This window comes from Acanthaster planci, linkage group LG06, assembly GCF_054643075.1.
Source record: "Acanthaster planci isolate LZ-2023a linkage group LG06, COTS_SCS, whole genome shotgun sequence".
Taxonomy (NCBI): domain Eukaryota; kingdom Metazoa; phylum Echinodermata; class Asteroidea; order Valvatida; family Acanthasteridae; genus Acanthaster; species Acanthaster planci.
In genome coordinates this window covers 5,150,263-5,169,681 of record NC_141782.1, presented here as the reverse complement: position 1 = coordinate 5,169,681, position 19,419 = coordinate 5,150,263, and the positions used below count along the sequence as shown (strand labels likewise).

Here is a 19,419-nt window from a genome sequence, read left to right as displayed (position 1 = left end):
TATTCTTTGGAGGCAAGTGGCAGACTAAGGTATGCTGCGATAGTAACAGGAGTGGCAGCCAAAGAGATTGTTTGTACTGTTTCCAGAGGCAACCAAAATATTACACTCTGTTTCTAAAGTACTGTGGGTAACTAATGTGTTGCTGCACTTGAGATACAGATTGCGTGTAGTTTATTGATATAGATGATTGGTATTGATATTGTCGAGTGACTGTTGCAAACTTTTCAATTGCCATGCTTGGCAGTGTGCACTGCTGAGTGAACAACACGTTTTAGCACAGTCTATCTCCTGCCATCCTTTTTTTAGAATAAATCACAGTCAGTAAATCACAGTTGCTGGCATGGGAGTAATTTCACAGATTCCAGTCTCTCCCAACTCTAGAATCCAAAGTACCTGTCCCCCAAACATTAGGACACAATTTTGTAAAAGTAAAAACAACAGATATAATATTCAATATAATTGCATACAAGGTTAAATAAATTACCTTGAGATAGACTGTGCTGCATGAAGGAGCATCATGACATCTTGTGGCAATGTGGATCTCTGCTCAGAACTCTGTAATTCTACTGGAAATGGTATTAACATCTCTTGTTCTCGAATGTGCTCTTCATTTACCTACAAACAAAGCAAACACATGCATCAACTTCCATGAATTACAAATTGCCCTTTTTTCTCATTTAACAGTAAATCCCAAGAAGTGTCTGCTGCCTCTACAAATTGCCAGAAAGCTTAAATGTAGACTGTCATCCAGAGAAAAAGCTCACTCAAGGACAAATGATTGACAAGAACTGATTTGTGACATACCTTGAGCTTGAGCACTAACACTGAAGTTTGACTGTCCCCATGTGAAAATCCCAGTCAGAGAATTAAAGTGTCCTAAGCATTGTCTAATAACAAGATCACGTCACCTACTACAAAAACCTCTTAAAATGAAACATGATGAATAGAATGTGGTCATTTTATTCAAATTTCCTGGACACAAATATCAAACCAAGGAAGCAATCATTTCATTTTGCTGAAAGCTAATCTGGACACTTAGGGAGCTTATCCAAAAGGTCACCACGGTTTAACAGCACACGGTCACCGCGGTTAAGCCCAGTTGCTAGGAACTGCGGCGACTGCATTGAAGCTCACTCATGCAAAGAACATTTAATGAGGCAGCTCCAGGATGAACGCAATTATTATGCTGATGCTCTTGAATTATGCATGCCTGCCGCAGTGACCACGGTCAACCCGAACCCGAACAGCGTGGAGCACAGACAGACGCTTGGTGTACATGAACATGTTCATGTATATCTACTGATTATTCTCAGAATGTGTAAAGTGCGCGCCGTATCTGCAATTCAAAGCCACATATGTTCACGCCCCTCACGAAGGTTGTGCGCATGTGTACTGAATCCCACTACAGCCAGAAGCCAGTAAAATAGCTCTTGACTCGGACAGGTGGACCCCAAAAGTAATCGATCAACATCAAGCTCAGAAAAAGTTGTTTGCCCCTCATTTCCATACCAATTAATATTTAAACACGCAAAGTCCCTTTTGACAACTTACACATGATAAAAATCCTTTTTCTGCCAAATTTTTGCCCGTCTTTCTTCCATACCTCCAAAGTAACAGAGTCAGAAGTTGGAAGTGAAGCCAACATTTAAGAGGGGATTTTTTTCAGTTTTGTCGAGTTTTCCCTGACATTTCTCTACTTGTGAATAGTGAGGAATGTTATGAATGCCCTAATGAGAAAATATCATGCAAGCAGGAATCCATATGGATGAAAACGGAAAGTTTTTGCTCATGCCTTTTAGTCGGGCAATTTGAGGTGATTGACATATTAGTGCAATGCAGTAAAAGTCAACTCGTACCCGAACGCACTCGTATCCAGGTGGGTGGAGGGGTACGTGTGAACCATGCACAAAATCCGGACATCTCAATTTTTGACCGCTGCCAAACTCAGTACGGAAATTTGAATCCACATCAAAACGAACTGCATTTCAGACAAATGGCTTTCGATCTTGAAAAAAAGAGCTGACAGATACGAAAAATTTATCAGTCTTACCAGACAGTATCACCGATGATCTTAGAGGAATTTGAAAAAAGGTGTGAAAATTAGGCAATAAGTAAGGTGAAAAATATGGAAAATGACGAAAATGGGTCCCAATGAAAAATGAAGTGAATTTCTAAAAACGCTTTTCTTCCTAGAAGTAATAACCTTTTTTGTACATAAGAGTTACTAGTCTTTCACATGGCATCAAAGTTATTTGAAGGTAAACTCGGCAAAATTGTGAAAATTAGCCACAAAACTAGGTAAAAAAATGATAACTTTTCATAATTATACTTTGTTGTAAAAGTGTTATTTTCCAATTTCTTTGATTATTTGTTCGCGGTCTTTCTTACCAGAAGCTATCAAATATCACCATTTGATAGACTCTTGGCAATTTATTCACACACTAGGTCTTCAAGGGGAGTGGCAGTACAAATCCCTCACTTGGGTGACCACCAATATACGGCGTCTGCTAGAATAATTTTTCAAGCCGACGACCATTATGTCACTATTGGGCATGCATGAAGACACAAACTAAATGCATGCAAAGTCTATGGGGATCAAGTGAAGCATCGGGGGACATAAACGGGGTGAATTCTTTTCAGACTGTCACAAAAAAGCAGACTCTGTATATGCTACAAAGGTGATCCGCACAATGCCCGAAAATATATATTTTACTCGGCACAACATCGAATCACACATGGAGAGAACTATCCTGTATTTCAACATGTGTGCAGGTGTTCATGTACAGCATCGTTGGCACGCATGTGTGCACCTACATGTAGACTCGTGCAAGGATTAAACGATGTGACTTTTTGTCACTTCGTGAAAATAGAGACACACAGAGGCTAAGCTTTTTGTAGTTATTTGTTTCCAGTTGCTAAGAAATTAAACAACATTTTGCTTTGAAACTCTGCTAATTTGTACTTTACATTAAAGGAAGTAAAATGAAAAACTCGAGATCGAAATATTTTCAATTTTCCGCTGGCGGGTTTTTGTCACTTTGTGAAAACACCGACTAATTAAATATATTGCGATGTGTTTAGAATAATAAAATTCACTGTCATATGAAAAGTGTTAATGTCAGTGCAGTGTTAATGAGATAAAAAAAAATACATATAAACGAATCCATCCAGGGATTCTAAAAGGCTGTCAATCGCCATGAATGAGGATGAAAGCTAAACGGCATGCACATGTAGGCCTGTGTGTACCTGCAAGAATGTGAAGACTCATCAACTGGAGCCCCCATAAATGTAAGTAGTCTTTCCAACACAAATTGTGTCATAAAGAGACATTTTCATTTATTTTCCGTCTGTCTTATCATTTTGGACATGAGCTGCTTGACACGATTTATCAATAATCCGAGTTCACTTGCCCACCATGTGGCATGGCCGCCCGCATGCGAGATGGTCACTGAAGAAACATGATGTCATGACGGAATACATACATTATGATTGGATAGCTGTGTCTTGCAAAATGAACGTCATGAAAATGCACAGTCTCATTGGTGGGTACGCTAGACCTTTTTGTAGCAACATGAATAATTCAGCGTTAGGCGATTAGTTGGGTTCTTTAGATGTGAGAGTAGTGGAGTGAACCTATTTGGCCGTATTTTTATCGGAATTGGGAAGGAAATTTTTATTCGACGTTTGTGTAATCAATGTAAACAGTTATTTATTTTTTAATCGTGCTTTACATTAGTCACGACTATAGGAAACTGGCAAACGTTGTCTGTGTATTGTGTTTTAAGAGTGTGTGACGCATCTGGAGGGGCGGGCGATTAGTCTTGTGCTGTGGCCGGAAATTCTGTGGAAACACGCTCATTTGTTATAACAGCAGTACATACATGAACACGGAAAACACAAATATAGACATGAGATTACTTTTTGTGAATGAACCTGCAGAAAAATTTGTGATGGCAGTGTTTTTTTGACTGTAGAGCTGCAGTCATATACGATGTACATGTAGTGGAACACTCGTGATCTTTTTGGCAGGAACTTTACATTGACTGGTTGATACATTTTTCTCATACCTTCTTTGCCTGTTGGGAACCAGTGTGACGCACTACGCATGCGTTTTTACCACCGCGATTCGCAAACATTCATTGAAAATGGGTCAGTTCATATTCAGCAGGAAAGGAAACACGTATGCACAATTTAGAGGTCAGAATTCGCAATAGTCGAACTCACTTCTGGCGAAAGATCGCTACAGATATTTCATGACATCGTATTCGCTTCATTTTCTCATTCGCCTGAAGTATGGACCAGCCTTTACACTTTTATGGGCGTATATTAAATTTGCTCTTTCCTCTTTCCCTGCACCAAAATATATGCAACGGCCAACTGACCATGTAGGTATACATCTATTAAAACAGAAATGTCCGAGACAAAAAATACCCGCTTTATTCACCACTCTGACATTTACATATTCTGGAGACTGTTGAGTCTAAAAACTCACTTGAAGCACTTCTCAAAGTTGCTCTAGGATGACGACCTTGAGGTTGCTGAACATGACTCTTTTGCAAGAATTAAGGGCTAGAAGACTGGATTCCAATAAATTAAAATAGACGCGGTGGCCGCGGCTCGCCAAAGAGTCTGTGGAACCGACCACAGCCACCGCGGTCGAATTCTGCTAGCTGCACCCCATGTAAAATTTAAATAACAATAGGGGACTTTGTTAGCGAGTTCCTTTGATATGGTAAGTTGGCACAGGCAGTGGACAGTCGGCTGGTTTCTACCGACGCGTGAAAACAGCACTGTCTGCGTTCAAAATGCGGTTCAACTTTTTGGACAAGCTCCCTTAGCCACAATGATAACATTATAGTCCAAGTAAATCCTGTGTATGCATACAACTGTGTAATAAAAAGAGTACACTTAATTTATATGATCTCCACAAGTTAATGATTCTATTCATTTCTTCCTGCAGAAAAATTCTTTTGTGAACAGAAATGTAAATGTGTTATTGAAGACATTAGGCAGTTTAAATAATTGCTTGAAGTTCAACTTGCTTGGAGCACCAATTACATCATCAGTAAAACTACCACCCCAGTACAAACAATGCAGCTGCTGCATGTCTTGTAAAATGAAGGAACAGAATTTGCCCTGAATACATCAGCTCCCTCCTAGATCTTGAGTGAAATGAATGACCAGAACTTATTGATGGTGGCGTAAACTTTCAGTCCCCTTTGATGTCAAATGTACAGAATTTTGCTGTACACATGAGAACATGGCAAGGGCCATAATAAGGATCTTGGAGAGGTTTCCTCACAGCACATGTATCATGAATGAATACATGTGTACACCCATCCAGGTCAGTGGCATGTGATGTTCACTGCTGTGGTTTGGTTGGACAGAGTTGAATGCTCTGCATGCAATTCCATAGTCTGTTGATGTGGTTTCCAGGATTGAATGCTGTTGTCCTCTTCATGCCACATGAGTCCTCGCGAGGTAGTCAAGACAGTGGGCAGGAGTTGGTGTACCCCCCTCTCATGTTAAAACTTCTTTTAATACACATACTCTGTGCTGGCTCATCATCTTTCCCGCTATCCTTCAAGCCCTGGATTTGGCTCGAAGCCACTAGTCATTTTCTATACATGTACATGGCAATGGGTAGATTGTCATTGAAAATTGGGGGCGTGAGCAGCAGTTATTCCCACTATAGCTCCCATGGGGACTGAGTTTCCCTCTTTAGGATCCACATTACTCACCTAAAAAAGGTAGTGTAAATATTGTCTGCTCTGTTTTCCCATGGGAGGACCATTTCTAATACTCCCTGTGGGCCACCATTTGCACCTTACCCTTTGTTTGGGACTCAGTCTAGTCATCACCAACACAAAGTTTCAGCTTTGCAACCTATACAAGACTTCCTGGATGCACCTGAGATCTCATTTGGCTTCTCATCGACTGTATTACTGCCAGACAGTTGGACCTCGTTGATGTTCTTATCAACAGGGCCATGCACAGAGCTGAGTGCTGGACTAACCACCGACTCATCCGATCCACTCTAAAACTCCAACTGTTGTCCTGCCTGGATGCAGAAATCTAGAAGATGGCTCAACATCTCCGCTACAAAGGACCCTGTCATCAGAGGTGTGTGACGCGATGTTGTCATTGAGTCCCTGCCGAGCCAAACCAGGAGCCAGCCCACACTTCTGCTGATGACACAGAGGAGTGACAGGAGCTCTCTGATCTTTTACTGCAATGTGAGCCCCGCAGGATAAATGATGAGTGGTGGCTAGTTAGGGTTATGCCAACAGCAATGATTTCCAGCACTTTTGTGACGCAATTAAAGCTTTTTTCGAGCCCTCCTGAGGGTCTGTCCACCCAGTTAGACGTAAAAATGGGATCCTCTTTATGGACAAGTCAGGGATTCTTGGGTGGTGGGCAAAACGTCTCCATGAGCTCCTCAATAATGTCAATCCCACTGATTTATCCATCCAAAAGGATCTGTCAGCCCTCCCACCCATCCCTAAACTTGACCATCCATCTACCTTCCCGGATCCTGAAAAAGCAGTCTGTGGCCTAAAGACCAAGAGGGCTGCTGGCCAAGATGGCATCCTTGCTGAGGTCTTTAAAAACAGTGGACAAACACTCCTGTGGCACCTACACCATGTATCACTGATGTCTGGTCTTGCTGGTGTCTCCCACGGCAATGTTAAGATGCTAACATTATCACTGTCTACAAGCATAAGGGTGACAAGACTGACTGCAGCAACAGTGGTGGTATTTCTTCTTTCAGTGACTGACAAAGTTCTCCCCAAAATCATGCTCCCCAGTATCAATTTTGATGATGTTGTAGTCCCGGAGACTCTGTGTGGCTTTTGATGGGAGCAAAGCATAGATGGGCTTCTCTAAGAAAAATGCAGAGAACAAAATTATGACTTTTATATGGCCTTTATCGACCTAACAAAGGCCTTTGACACAATCAATCGTAACCTCTTATGGGGTACTCTGTAAGCTCAGCTGTCCTCCCACTTTCCTGGATATCCTTCAAGAGGGATACCAGCCATAGTTGTTACCAATGAACTGGTTTTCTAGGGTCAGCATCACATTGGTGTCAAACAAGGCTGCATTCTTGCACCTGTGATTTTCAACCTTATCCTTGTATCAATTACCCTTGTATCCTGCTACAACCTCCAGCCAGAGGATGGGATCAGTATCAGCTTTTGTCAGGACAGTAGCCTCTTTAACCTCTGTTGTCTTCAGGCCCAGCAGAGACATTCACAGAGCAGATCTTTGACATCCAATGACTCCTGATGTATCCTTCCCATTTAGCTTACTATTTGTACCGAGAAAGATGTAGAAGGCGACTCATTCATTGTCAGTCGTGATCATTGTCAGTCGCAAGTGTGGTGGGACAGAAGAGGATGGTGAGTCATTCCGGCATAGAAGCAATCTGGTGCAAGTATGTCATTATTTGTCCTGATCCCACCCACCCTTTCTCCTCTCCCCTTTCTGCTTTGGAGGGACCTACATTTGTCTCTACTCTTGAATTACTTCTGCCCATATCTAAGCTTTATCAGGACAGGAGATAAGATGTATACAGCGATGCAAATAGTTTACAAATTGACAGGCTGGCAACACAGAGTGTGATCTTACAACACAAATTTGTAGCTGGGTGCTGAAGCTGGTTGAGTATAGCACACCAACAGGTGCAGTGGAGATTGACTAATAAATTGGGTCAAGTGGTATTAACTTGTAGTCTCAAGTGTTCACAAAGGATAGAGTGTTTACATTGATTACAGACATGATGATTATCCACAATGTTACAAGTCAACTAAAGTATTACAGCTACAATAACAAAGACAGCTTTCTGAAATGCAGTCAATGAATCAAGAGTGTCAACCTAGACCATATGCTCCAGTATGCAATGTTGCATGTGCAAAGTCAACTTATACAGTCTCAGAGAAACCATACAACAGTAAAAAAAAAATAAAATAAACAAATAAAACACAGTGATTGACACAAGTAAGCTCACTCAAACCCTGTGCAGAATATCCAGTTTTCACTGATATGGTCCAAAAGCACAGTCCTTTGGTAAAACACTTATTTTGTGGAGTAAATGATGCAAATGGCATAAAAGAACATTTTATATCTAAGACAATGTACACACGGTCAGAAGTCAAATGCGCCAAATGTGGTCATAGTGCACAATGCACAACCCATTAAGGTACCAAAAGTTGCCGGGAAAACGTGTCCAAAGTCAATGGGCTGAAATAGAAACATGGCATCATGATGACGTCTTCAACTGATTTATTATTGATTTCTCAATATTTAAGACCATCTATGCATAAGGGTTCTCCATTGGTATCAGTTTGATGAAGATCCAAAGTTGAAAAAGCACTAAAGTGGCGGTGACAAAAAAAGAGTACAAAACAAAGGGGTTTTGGGTCAGAAGAAGAAAAAGGAAGAAGAAAAAAAAAAGAACAAAAAGAATGTCTTTTTTGCAAAATTACGAAAAAGCCAAAAATCAGAACAAAAAGAAAGGCCTTTCCACAACTATGCAGAAAAGCATAAAAATAACAAACAAAAAGAATATGTTTTTGCAAAATTGTGAAAAAGCCAAAAATCCTGACAAAAAAGATTGCTTTTTAGCAAAATGAAAAAAGCCCCCCTTCAAAAAAAAATGTCTTTTCAAACAAAATTGATTGTTTTGTTCGTGGACTTTACAAGGTGTCCGTGGGTGTTTACACAGCAGCTCAAATGTTTATAATATAAAAACAGTATTGCTTTATAGAGCTACCAAAAATTCTTAATATCATCTGTGTCCAACAACTCACAAGGACATTTAATGTGGATGAAATAGACCATGGAGGAAGACAGAACATCGATATGGTTGCCTAAAATAGAGGTAATTTTATTGAAGCATTCCGTCAGCGAAATTTAGTGCATATCTTTATCTGCCTTCTCAATTATGGAGCAGAATTCTGATGGCGATGCTTAGTGCACACATTGATCTGCTCTTCCAATAAGTGGCAGAATATAAAAACAGTATTGCTTTATAGAGCTACACGTAAAATAAGGTACCAAAATTTCTTAATATCATCTGTGTCCAACAACTTGTAAAAACTCACAAGGACATTTAATGTGTATGAAATAGACCATGGAGGAAGACAGAACATCGACATGGTTGCCTAAAATAGAGGTAATTTTATTGAAGAAGCATTCCGACAGCGATATTTAGTGCATATCTTTATCTGCCTTCTCAATTATGGAGTAGAATTCTGATGGCGATGCTTAGTGCACACTTTGATCTGCTCTTCCAATAAGTGGCAGAATTCCGACAACAAAGTTAAGTGCATACTATGATCCGCCCTCCCAATAAGGGGCAGAATTCGGACAACGAAGTAAAATGTGTACTATGATCCCCCCTCCCATTAAGGGGGCAGAATTCCGGCAGCGAACTTTTTGTATACTATGATCCGTCCTCCCAATAAGGGGGCAGAATTCCGACAACAAAGTTTTTGTATACTATGATCGGCCATCTCCATAAGGGGGCAGAATTCTGACAACAAAGTTTAGTGCGTACAATGATCCGTCCTCTCAATACGGAGGCAGAATCCGTCAACAAAGTTACAGTGCTTTGATCCTTCATTCACGTACCAAATGTATTTGGCAACGTCAGTGCCATCTACATCCGCGAGAAAATATAGTCCGACTTTAACTTAATGATCGATGACTTATGAAATTCATCGAGGATGTGTGAACAGTTTGTCAGAATGTGAACAAAGGCAATCAAACATCAATTTTTTGTATACTTCAGTTTCATTTCATGATATATCACGAGGAACACTTTCTATGGCAGAGTGTTATTCACACTTGCGAGGCGGCTTTCACGCATGCATTCTGAGTAAGTTGTGGCCCATCGATCAAAAGGAGAAAATGTGGTTTCATAACTAGTCAAAATAGAATGCTACACTAGTTTTGATCATAGTATGAAACTGGACGTGTGTTGAGAAAACTATAGGCAAAGCCCACTTGCCACCCTGTCAAGCCAAGGGTCAAGCCCCGTCTGCGGTTTTACGCCAAGTTTTTAACAAAATCCCCTGAGGGCGATAACAGTAGCTGATATCAGACCCTCAAAATCCTGGTACGGCCTGCCAGAAAACCCGGGTTTTCTGGTAAATGAGAAAAAACAGCTGATAATAAATGTTTTTTATGTAGCACATATCACTCTGGAAGTCCCTATGTGCTTTTATTATTATTATCCCTGCACATTGGGCTCACAATAACTGAACATTTCTGAAACCATCTCAGCTACCAGGGGAGTATTGTTACACTCCCACAAACTATTCCCCTAGATGTATGTAGATTATAGTGTACACGCTACTACCATGGAGGAAGGAACACAAGGAGTTCGAACGGCCCGCTAAACCCCCGCAGAGGTAATTTGCAGCCAATTAGCAAGCTGGCTGACCAGGGCAAAAGGCATGGAGACCTCCTAGGGTGTGACAGATTTACAACCCTGATAAAGTCCTTTTGCTCACAGTTTGTTTTGCCGCTTTACCGGTCACACAGAAGACGTTCGTGCTTCAAAATCATTGGAGTTCACAAACCAAGCACAGACCAATGCACGTGATTGATCACTAAAATGCATGCCCCGAAGCATTTTTCACACCATATAGCGTGCGCAGTGTATTCCATGTGATTCTCTGAAAAATTCTGAAACGATTGATATTTTGGTCAAAATCCAACTTTCCATCGGTAAGTTTCGTCACAATTTCGTTGTTGGGATGATTGTGAAATTATGAAGAATATGAACTCATATTTATGAAATTAAGTGGCCTTTCAGAGGCATTCCAACTGCTGAAAATCGGGGAATATGTTTGTGGTGATTTCCTTTGTTAACTTGTGTAGGTCAAATTTTGGAGCGATGTGGAGCAATAAAAGTATTGGAAGAATAAAATCTTTTTTTTGTTGAGAATTTTGGTGGAGTAAAAGGTCATTACTTTTTCTAAGCATAGTTAAAGAATGGCTGTAGAACAACTAATAAGACCATAATATTAAGACAGGAATAATAATGGGTTAGAAGTTAGAACTAGAAGTATATTTAAGTACATGTAATTGTAATTTAGGCCCTTTCTCCATTTCATGTCCATAATCCATGTCGGCCAGCAATTTTTTTGGGTGACGAATTGATTTCGTCACCTTTTCGCCACGTTTGGAAAACCAATTAAAAATTCAAGTCAAATCATGGCATGAAGACATTGTGATCATCATGTGTAATGTGATGTAAAAGTTCATTTTTTTTCAAGTGCCTATATGTTTATGCAGAGAATGTTAATTAATGTCAATTTAAATATTTTTTTCACACTTCCTCGCCAACACATTTGGCCCTTATCTCCCACCCTTCATGGGAAATTGCTCCTGCTGATTGTGTTTACAAAATTCAAAACATGATTTAACCAGCTGGATGAGCTGCAGTCTTGACCCTACACCATTTTGAAAATGAGGACTTGTTGCTATAAAACGTTTGTCATTGCTTTTGATTTTCAGTACACTCTTTTGTGGAACTGGGGAAACTGCTGTTAGATTTGCCGGAAGTCGAGATTCTCCTCTCAGAGAAATTCAACCAGGACCCGCTTGAGGAATATTTCAGCAAGCAACCGGGAGCAGGTGGAGCAAATGACAATCCAACAGCTGAACAGTTTGCTCACAATATGCTGTCCTTGCATGTAGCATCTGATTGTGCCAAGGCTTCCAAGAAGGGTAATTGCATGCTGCAAGATAGAGACCAAGGAGAATGTTCTATAGACAATACTCCTCTTCCACGTCGAAAGTGAATATTTCCCTTTGATCTGCACTTAACACAATGCTTTGTTATTTCAGAAATGAAGGAGTCAAAAATAGAGATCATACACATTGAGACTTGGATAGCATAATATATTTACCTCAATGAAACTAATCTTTATGTAAAGACTGTACATTATCATATTTAGTTTTGACAAATACATGTATATGTATTTCAGATTTTTAGAGTCATTACATGTACATGGACATTATTGATGTTGGAAGTGCACACTTTTTCATTGGCTGTCATTTTCTAAATTTTGGAATTTTGTTACATGATTGTACATGTATTAGCTTATATTTCCTTAATATCTTAATGTGGGGAAGGTTCAACAACAGTTAAAAAATGTTCTGTATTCTTTTGAAATTGAGAATTTAGTCAGTTTCACCAGTGTCAAAACAACAGATTGATCCAATGTGATCTTTGCGAGGTGCCTTTTCTGCCTTCTTCAAAACCTTTCCGTTATTTGCCTTTTTAAGATTCAGATATATATTTATGAAGGCCTTAGTTCGTATTTTAATCCACTTGAACATAACCATCTCTAACAATTTTCTGAAATTTCTCCATTTAATTTACCTTGCGTTATGCTACACCAATAGTTTTGCACTGGTTTGTTTGACAAAACTTGTTTACATAAAATACTCTGGATGTCCACACCACTGAAATTGTGTATATCGTCTGTGTTTAAAAAAGTTCCTATTTACAAGTTCCATACTACGAATTAAAAGATAAATCCCATCAGAAACATGGAATAAACCACCTCGATTTTGAGTGACAATCCATTCATTTGTATACTGCAAAAATGTTCAAGCTGTATTTGTGACACAAACTTGCCAAGTTCTTAAAAATTTGCAAAATGTTTTTGCAGTTTCATTCTGCTGTTTTTCCCATTTCTGGTTCAGACTATAGGGTATGTAACCAGCAACATATCTCAGTACTTGTTCTTCGTCGGGAGTTATGGGTTTTATTTTGGGAGTGTTTTCTTTTTCTGGAAGATCGGCTGTGTTTTTGTCTTTGATAATCAAATACAGAATAGACTGCAATAGATACTGATAACAGATTTCAGCAAATTGTCCATTGTGGCTTATGTTGAGCGATTTCAGAAAACTGATCCCTGTGTTTACACTTTTCAAATGGTACTGATGAAAAGCTTTCCACAGGGCATCATATGCCTCTGGTTTCAGCAGTTTTGCATCACCAGCAGTGACAACCAACCACAGCGAAGTTACTGTAGATAAACTGAAGTTTTTAAATTCTTCAGAGCTTGTCACTTCAGTTAAGCTTACAAGTAAACTCATGACACACAGTGCTATTGGATAAGTAGCAGACTTAAACAGTTGATGTTCTTTCATTTCATCCAGAGCTGCAACTACGTCGGTGGTGACTTTTTTGTGCGCATCTCCAGCAGAGAACTTGGACTTTGGTCGTTTGACAGCTTAGAAGTTAAAATAAGAATTTTAATATTTGAAACAATATTCAGTGTTGATTCAGTCATTTTCATAACTCGCTCATAATGAACTATAAAAGTGTGGTTCTATTATTATGACAGGTTAGTTTACCCGTTTTCCCAGCTTTCTTGACTTTCTCTTTGTGTGCCTTGGAATCGGACATCTTTTTTCTTTTGAAACTGATGCCACTCCGGTACTGGTACTTGCATTGGATTCTGGGACATCTTCCATACTGACAGAAGCTACATCTGCAAAAATTATTATCTGCACAAAACTATTAGTACCAGGCCTAGTATTATTTTATTTAAACACAGTATGATCACGAGGGTTTGTACTCATTTAATTTTTTTAAATAAATTGTCCTGTTCCCACAAAACTGATTGAGGCCTTGGGGCCTAAATTAAAAATAAAAAAAAAAATAAATTATTCATCAATATTCAGTCATTCATGAACATATTTAACCATGCAGGAAATAGGGCCTTGGGCCTAACAACTTTTAAAAAACTTGAGGAGTAATTGCAAAATTCTTTCAACATGTTCAAGTAAATTTTGAAAAAAAAAAACCTGAAGGAGAAGACCCCTATAAATGGGGGAAACTATACCTGATTTTTTAGTTGAGCTTGCAGGCCATCAACGATTACAAATCCATGAATACTACGGGATTGTTTCTTTGTTGAGGCCAGCACAATTGTAATTCGACCAAACAATGGTGCTCTGGTCGTCATCGCAAGCGATCATTTCTGATGTTGAAGCTTCATCACAAACACAGTACTAATGACCATCGTCTTCAGAGTCGTTGCTGATGTCGGATAACTCATTCACATTCAAATCATCTTCAGAAAAATTGCTCACATTGCTCAAATCGGAACCATAAACAAAATCTTCTTTGCCCTACACCGCCGTGTTGAAATGGATTTGGTAAACTGAACATGCGCAGTTGTACACCCATAATGCAACACGGTAAAGGCTGGGATGGCCTTCGTCGTGATAATTAGATTTAGATAATGGACTTGCAGTCTTCCCCCAGTTGTTTTACGACCGTGGCAAGACAGTCTGAACTTTTGATGTTCACTTTGTTCGAACTCCTTGTGTTCCTTCCTCCATACTACTACACACACCACTTACCGCACAGCGAGTGCGCAACAACCATCTAGATTACACGCATTGTACACAGTGCATTGCATTCCACGCGCTGCTCTATGTTGCAACATGCCCTTGAACCGCAACTCCGAAGCACACTGCCAACTTAGTCATTTTCTCCCACATCTTCCTCGGAGTCAATCCTACTTCCAGTCGCACACATAACCTGTACATTCGACCAACACAGACCCCCAACTCATACCATATGTGTCCCGCCAAACCACACACCGAAAGCCTGCGTCCGGTCACTGCACAGTAAGGTCAATTATCTCCGCTCACCCTCAGTTTTATCCCATAAGAATAACGTGTAGATTTCCTAGCCATCCAGAGACTAAGTGTTGTACACAATGCAATGTACCCAGAAGGGCTCACCCTTTCCTTTCCCTCACTGACCAAGTCCCCCCGTAGCTCACCCATGAACAGCCTTTCACCCTCCTGCTCCCAAACTTCTCGGACCTTATCGTTCTCCAGAAACTATGTCAGCGAAGACCAAGTGTGTACAAAGGCCCCATAGACTTTTCTTCCGTAGACTTTCTTTATGAATGAATTATTCATAACCACCCCAATCCAGTGCTCCCATTGGCTAAGACGCAGCCCCAAAAGTCTATATATAGGGACCAGCTCCAGCGGTCAGCATCGATCATTCCCGAGTGGGCAGCTTTGGAGAAACTACTCCCTGACCGTTCGTGAGTGTATAGCTCCGATAAGAACAACCTTTCTATCACTCTCAAATAAATAGCTCATATTTGGACCAGCAGTACTTCAGTAATATCCAGCATTACTAGTAGCAGTTGGTCATTGTAAATATGGAGAAGATGTAAATAATTCTTCGCAATAAAACTGTAGTTTGTATAAGTCAGTCCAATGACTCTTATTCTTTATGATAAGGACTCCATACCCCAAGAGAGACATTACGGTATACTAGCTGATGCAGCCCTATCAGGTACACATGGCTAGCATAACCAATCTGCCCTCACAGGTACCCATTTACTCCTGGAAGGAGAGAGGCACATGGAAGTAAAGTGACTTGCTCAAGAATGCAACATGCTGCCACCAGCTGGATTCTAACCTCTGACCCCCTATGATCAGAAGCTACAAACCCTGACCAATAGGCCGCATGCCCCAATAAGGTCACATGCCCCCAACATCCAAAGGCATGCCAGATTTCCCGAGGAACAGTGCTGGGTGTGAATGGTTGATGGCCTATTCCTGGGGAATTTCCGACCGATAAACCTGGCAGAGTAGTGTCGGTCATCACAGTGGAAATATCATACTTGGAGTACCGATCAGGCCTGAGGGATCATGTGATTCACACAGAGCATGGCTTGAGCTTACGGATCTGTATCTTGTTTTGTCACTGAAAAACTAAGAGGAGTCTTTGTGTTACACAGCCCTTTGTAAAGGAACTTGCAGTGGGTGTGGAGGGTGTGTGGCTTGGGCAGCTTTTTCAGCAAGTTTCCTTGTATATGTGCACTGATATGCAAATGTTGGTAAACAGAGGTGAGTTATTTTCTGCAATGGAATGGGATTTGGGGGACAAAAATATGAAGAACAAGAAGAACAGGAAGGAGAAGAACATGGGAAAAAAACAAATAATGGCTTTTATTGCAGAAAAAGCTAATGATCGGATATCAGCTTTTAAATATTTAAGATGGGGTCAAGTTACGCATGTACTTGTTGATACGATTTCACTTCAATTTCTCCAAGTAATACATCCCAGCCTGTACTTTTGTTAACGTACATGACGAACTTAGTAGTTCTGCAGCCAGAACTACTCAACTTTATGCAATGGTATAATGTCACTTACGGCATGTTTCATAGGAAGAAACTGTTCTTCTATCTATTGGACTTTACCCTGGTCAACGGCTACTGTGTCTTCTCCATGCCAGAGAAATTACGCAAAAATGAACACTGCACGATAAGCCCCTGTTCTGGGTGAAATGTTTCGCTGCTACTGTTACATCGAAGGAGGTCTCATGTGAGTTTTGAATCTCCAAAGGAGAATAGTTATTCTTTTGGGCATATTACCTCAGTGTATGGTGAATGTTAAAATGGTACATTGTGCATAATTGCCAAGAAGGGTGTCGGAACAACGAAGGCCGAAAGCAATGCCCGGCGTGAAGTGGTTAAAGTTATTTCTTAAATAAGGATAATATACAAAGATTTTTGTTCATATGTAAGTCAATTCAAACTGAAATTATAGAAACCTGAATAATAGGTGTAAAGTAGAAAATACATCGGTTCAGTGTGAAGTTGAATTTTATTTAAGGAAAGGTTTTTTAATGGAAAACTTTGTGAATTCAAAATCACCCCTAGATAATAATGGTAGGATCCAATACAACGGCTGTTTCTGAGCATGATGATTTTTGTCCACCAAAAGTATGATTTCCACATGTTAACTCTCCCTTGTTTTAAGACATAACTCTTTTTTACTTTTAATTAGTAATGACTCAACTATGAATGGAGTTTTAGACTTTCATCAATGTGTAAATTGACCCACGTGGGCACGGACATGAGTCGACTGTTGTGTTCCTGGATGAAGTTTTTCCATGAATCCACAATGCTACATTGTCGAGGAGGCACAGAACTCCAAGATAAAATCACTGATTACTCCTAGCTGTTGAAAACTTCTCCTTTTTGAGGGAATGAGGACCTGTCATGCCTATTTCCCACCCTGACCTCGCGGATATTGTTCGCTTATACTACGAATGCCCTTTAATCCATAGATTTTACAAAAGATAAACTACAAGACCTTCGATTTACGCATTGAAAATGCCACCCTGTTTTTCTTGATTTTTCACAAAGCAGTTGACTTAAACATGAAACAAGTGAGTGGAATGTAAGTTGCAGTGAATATTACACACCGTAATCAGTCAATACTGTGAAATTATGAAAAAACAAACAAACAATGATGTACACCACCTTTGAGACATTTTGGGTGTAACTGTGTACCTTTGGAAATGACGCCCTTATTTTAACAAAGTTGTTTGCAATTAATCAAATTGAGCAATGTAATCAAATAATCCACAGACTTATTGATTTGAGTAACCAAAGCTTGCATCCACACCTGGGTTCTCCAGTAAGCACACTTACATGCATTAAGCTGTGGTTGTGTTCCGACAAGTAAAGACAATACATACAGTACTTTATGCAAGGTGTTTGTCAGGAATCCACATCTAGCTATAAATTCAAACAGAGCAGATCGTTTCAACAATGAGGGCACTAGGAAACCATAACAATTTAACCTCAATAGAGACAACACTCATGTGAAGAACTAGTTGGAAGAAAAGAGGGACTTAAAGCAGCACAAAACATTCTACAGTATTTGTATAATTTTGTACAGGCATGCGTGCATATAAAAATGAAGAAATAAAATGAACCAATGACAAGTTGCATCACATACATCCAATGGCTACAAATTTGCACCTCAAGTAGTTGAGGAAAAACAAAATCAGCGAACATGTAGTGTTAAATCAATTAAAAGAAAGAAAGCTTGACATTTCTACTCCCTCTGATTACTTACTTTTAATGCTGCATCCATGTCTCTGGTTTTGCACAGCAACGAAGTGGCTGCATTAACAGACCCTTTTTGGTCATGGCTCAGTCCGGACTGGTCGCTGAAATATGAGTAGTGTTTACTGAACTGTTTCTTGATGAATGTTCCCTCGATTAATGTACTTGACCTGTGTATAACACAAAATGTGTTGATAATTTTTTTTAAATGTCATAAAACATCTGTTTACAATGTTTAATGGCTATTTATGAAACTACAGAGCTGCAAGAATGTTAATCTTTTGGAAAGTACATAGACCTCTTCATTTGTATGGATAGTATACAGTTTGCTCAACCACAATGTATGTACATGATACTTAGGTCTACAGGGAGGAAATGAGATACATTCCAACATCGGTGGTGCAACCCCCTCCTCCCCCCTCAGCAGGTAGGGAGGGATGACAATGTCAGGATGACATCATGAAGATTTAATCTTGTGATTTTTGTAGACGTTTACACTTTTCTGCAAGTCTGATCTGCAAGTTTTGTACATCTTAACTTTGTTGCAGCACATACACGTGTACGGCTAGTGCATTTTTTTCAAAACTTAGAAATGTAGAAAAGCCTATGTTCTGCTGCAAACAAACAAACATAGTAGCTCTCGTTTTCCTTCTTATTCTTCTTTTCTAAAGTCCTTAGACTCTGTACACATGTTTAGAGTGTGACTTCAGTCCCTTTGTAAGTAGAACTATGCACATTATTAAAAAGCACAATAAAAACAAACAAACAAACACCCCAACAAACAAAACAAAACAAACAAATAGAGGTGGTGTCTCTGTTTGGATGGACAGAACAAATGGCTTTTACATGTTTGAAATCTTTTGAGGCTTTCTTTTTTCTCAGAGTTTTACAATAGAAGTTAGGGATACATGAGGGATATGGCTGGGCATGTAGGAGCCTCAGTGGTGTAGAGGTCAGTGGGTTTGCCAGCCCTAGCTGTAGAGTTGGCTCTGCATTCTGTCGGTGAGACAGCTCCAGGTAATGATGGGGAGATGGCCCGTGCTTCGCCCTCTTCTGCTTCATGCCCTGCTGCTCTTGTTGTGTTGTATGCGTGAAAGCAATTATATCTACCAATACTCAAGTCATCACAGCAAACTTTAGAACAGACATTAACTCATTTTGTATTTTTTTCAATATCTGTCTCCGGTCAAAGTCTTGAAAAATGCTGACTAGAGACAAAAACCACTGAAAGCCAGTTGATATATTTTACCAACATCAAATAATAAGGCTTTGACTGAAGTAAAAGGTCAATAGATTTATGTACATAACAAACAAATAATGACCCAAAATTACTATTACTTGTTACAAAAGGAAGTTCAGGAATGTAACAAGTATTTGATGAAATATATCGAATTCTAAGTGCTTGTAATTTGACACTGAATTACATCAACACGATGTCATTGTTCTAGGACCATTTATGCATTAAGGTCCTTCCTTGGTGTAACTTTGATGAAG

The 19,419-nt window shown here is 39.7% G+C and overlaps 1 protein-coding gene and 1 long non-coding RNA gene across 9 annotated transcripts in view; both read right to left on the bottom strand.

Annotated features, from left to right (window-relative positions):
* LOC110989242 (uncharacterized) overlaps positions 1 to 19,419 on the bottom strand; it is a 515,163-nt gene that overhangs the window by 152,467 nt on the left and 343,277 nt on the right. For 7 of the 8 annotated variants that reach the window (XR_015425756.1, XM_087138535.1, XM_087138530.1 and 4 more), the window contains 2 exons: positions 17,936 to 18,095; positions 485 to 615 (listed from right to left, as the gene is read on the bottom strand). The exons of the other annotated variant lie outside the window; for it this stretch is intronic. Coding sequence is in view for 6 of the 7 variants with exons in the window: in XM_087138535.1 (XP_086994661.1) it covers positions 485 to 615; positions 17,936 to 18,095 (291 nt within the window). In the remaining variant the exon portion in view is untranslated. The remainder of the gene's footprint in view (positions 1 to 484; positions 616 to 17,935; positions 18,096 to 19,419) is intronic. 8 annotated transcript variants of the gene reach the window in all.
* Positions 12,373 to 13,969, bottom strand: LOC147798760 (uncharacterized). The gene is made up of 3 exons (XR_015425758.1): positions 13,875 to 13,969; positions 13,384 to 13,520; positions 12,373 to 13,259 (listed from the first exon to the last, which is right to left on the bottom strand). It is a non-coding gene; the product is annotated as an uncharacterized LOC147798760 (long non-coding RNA).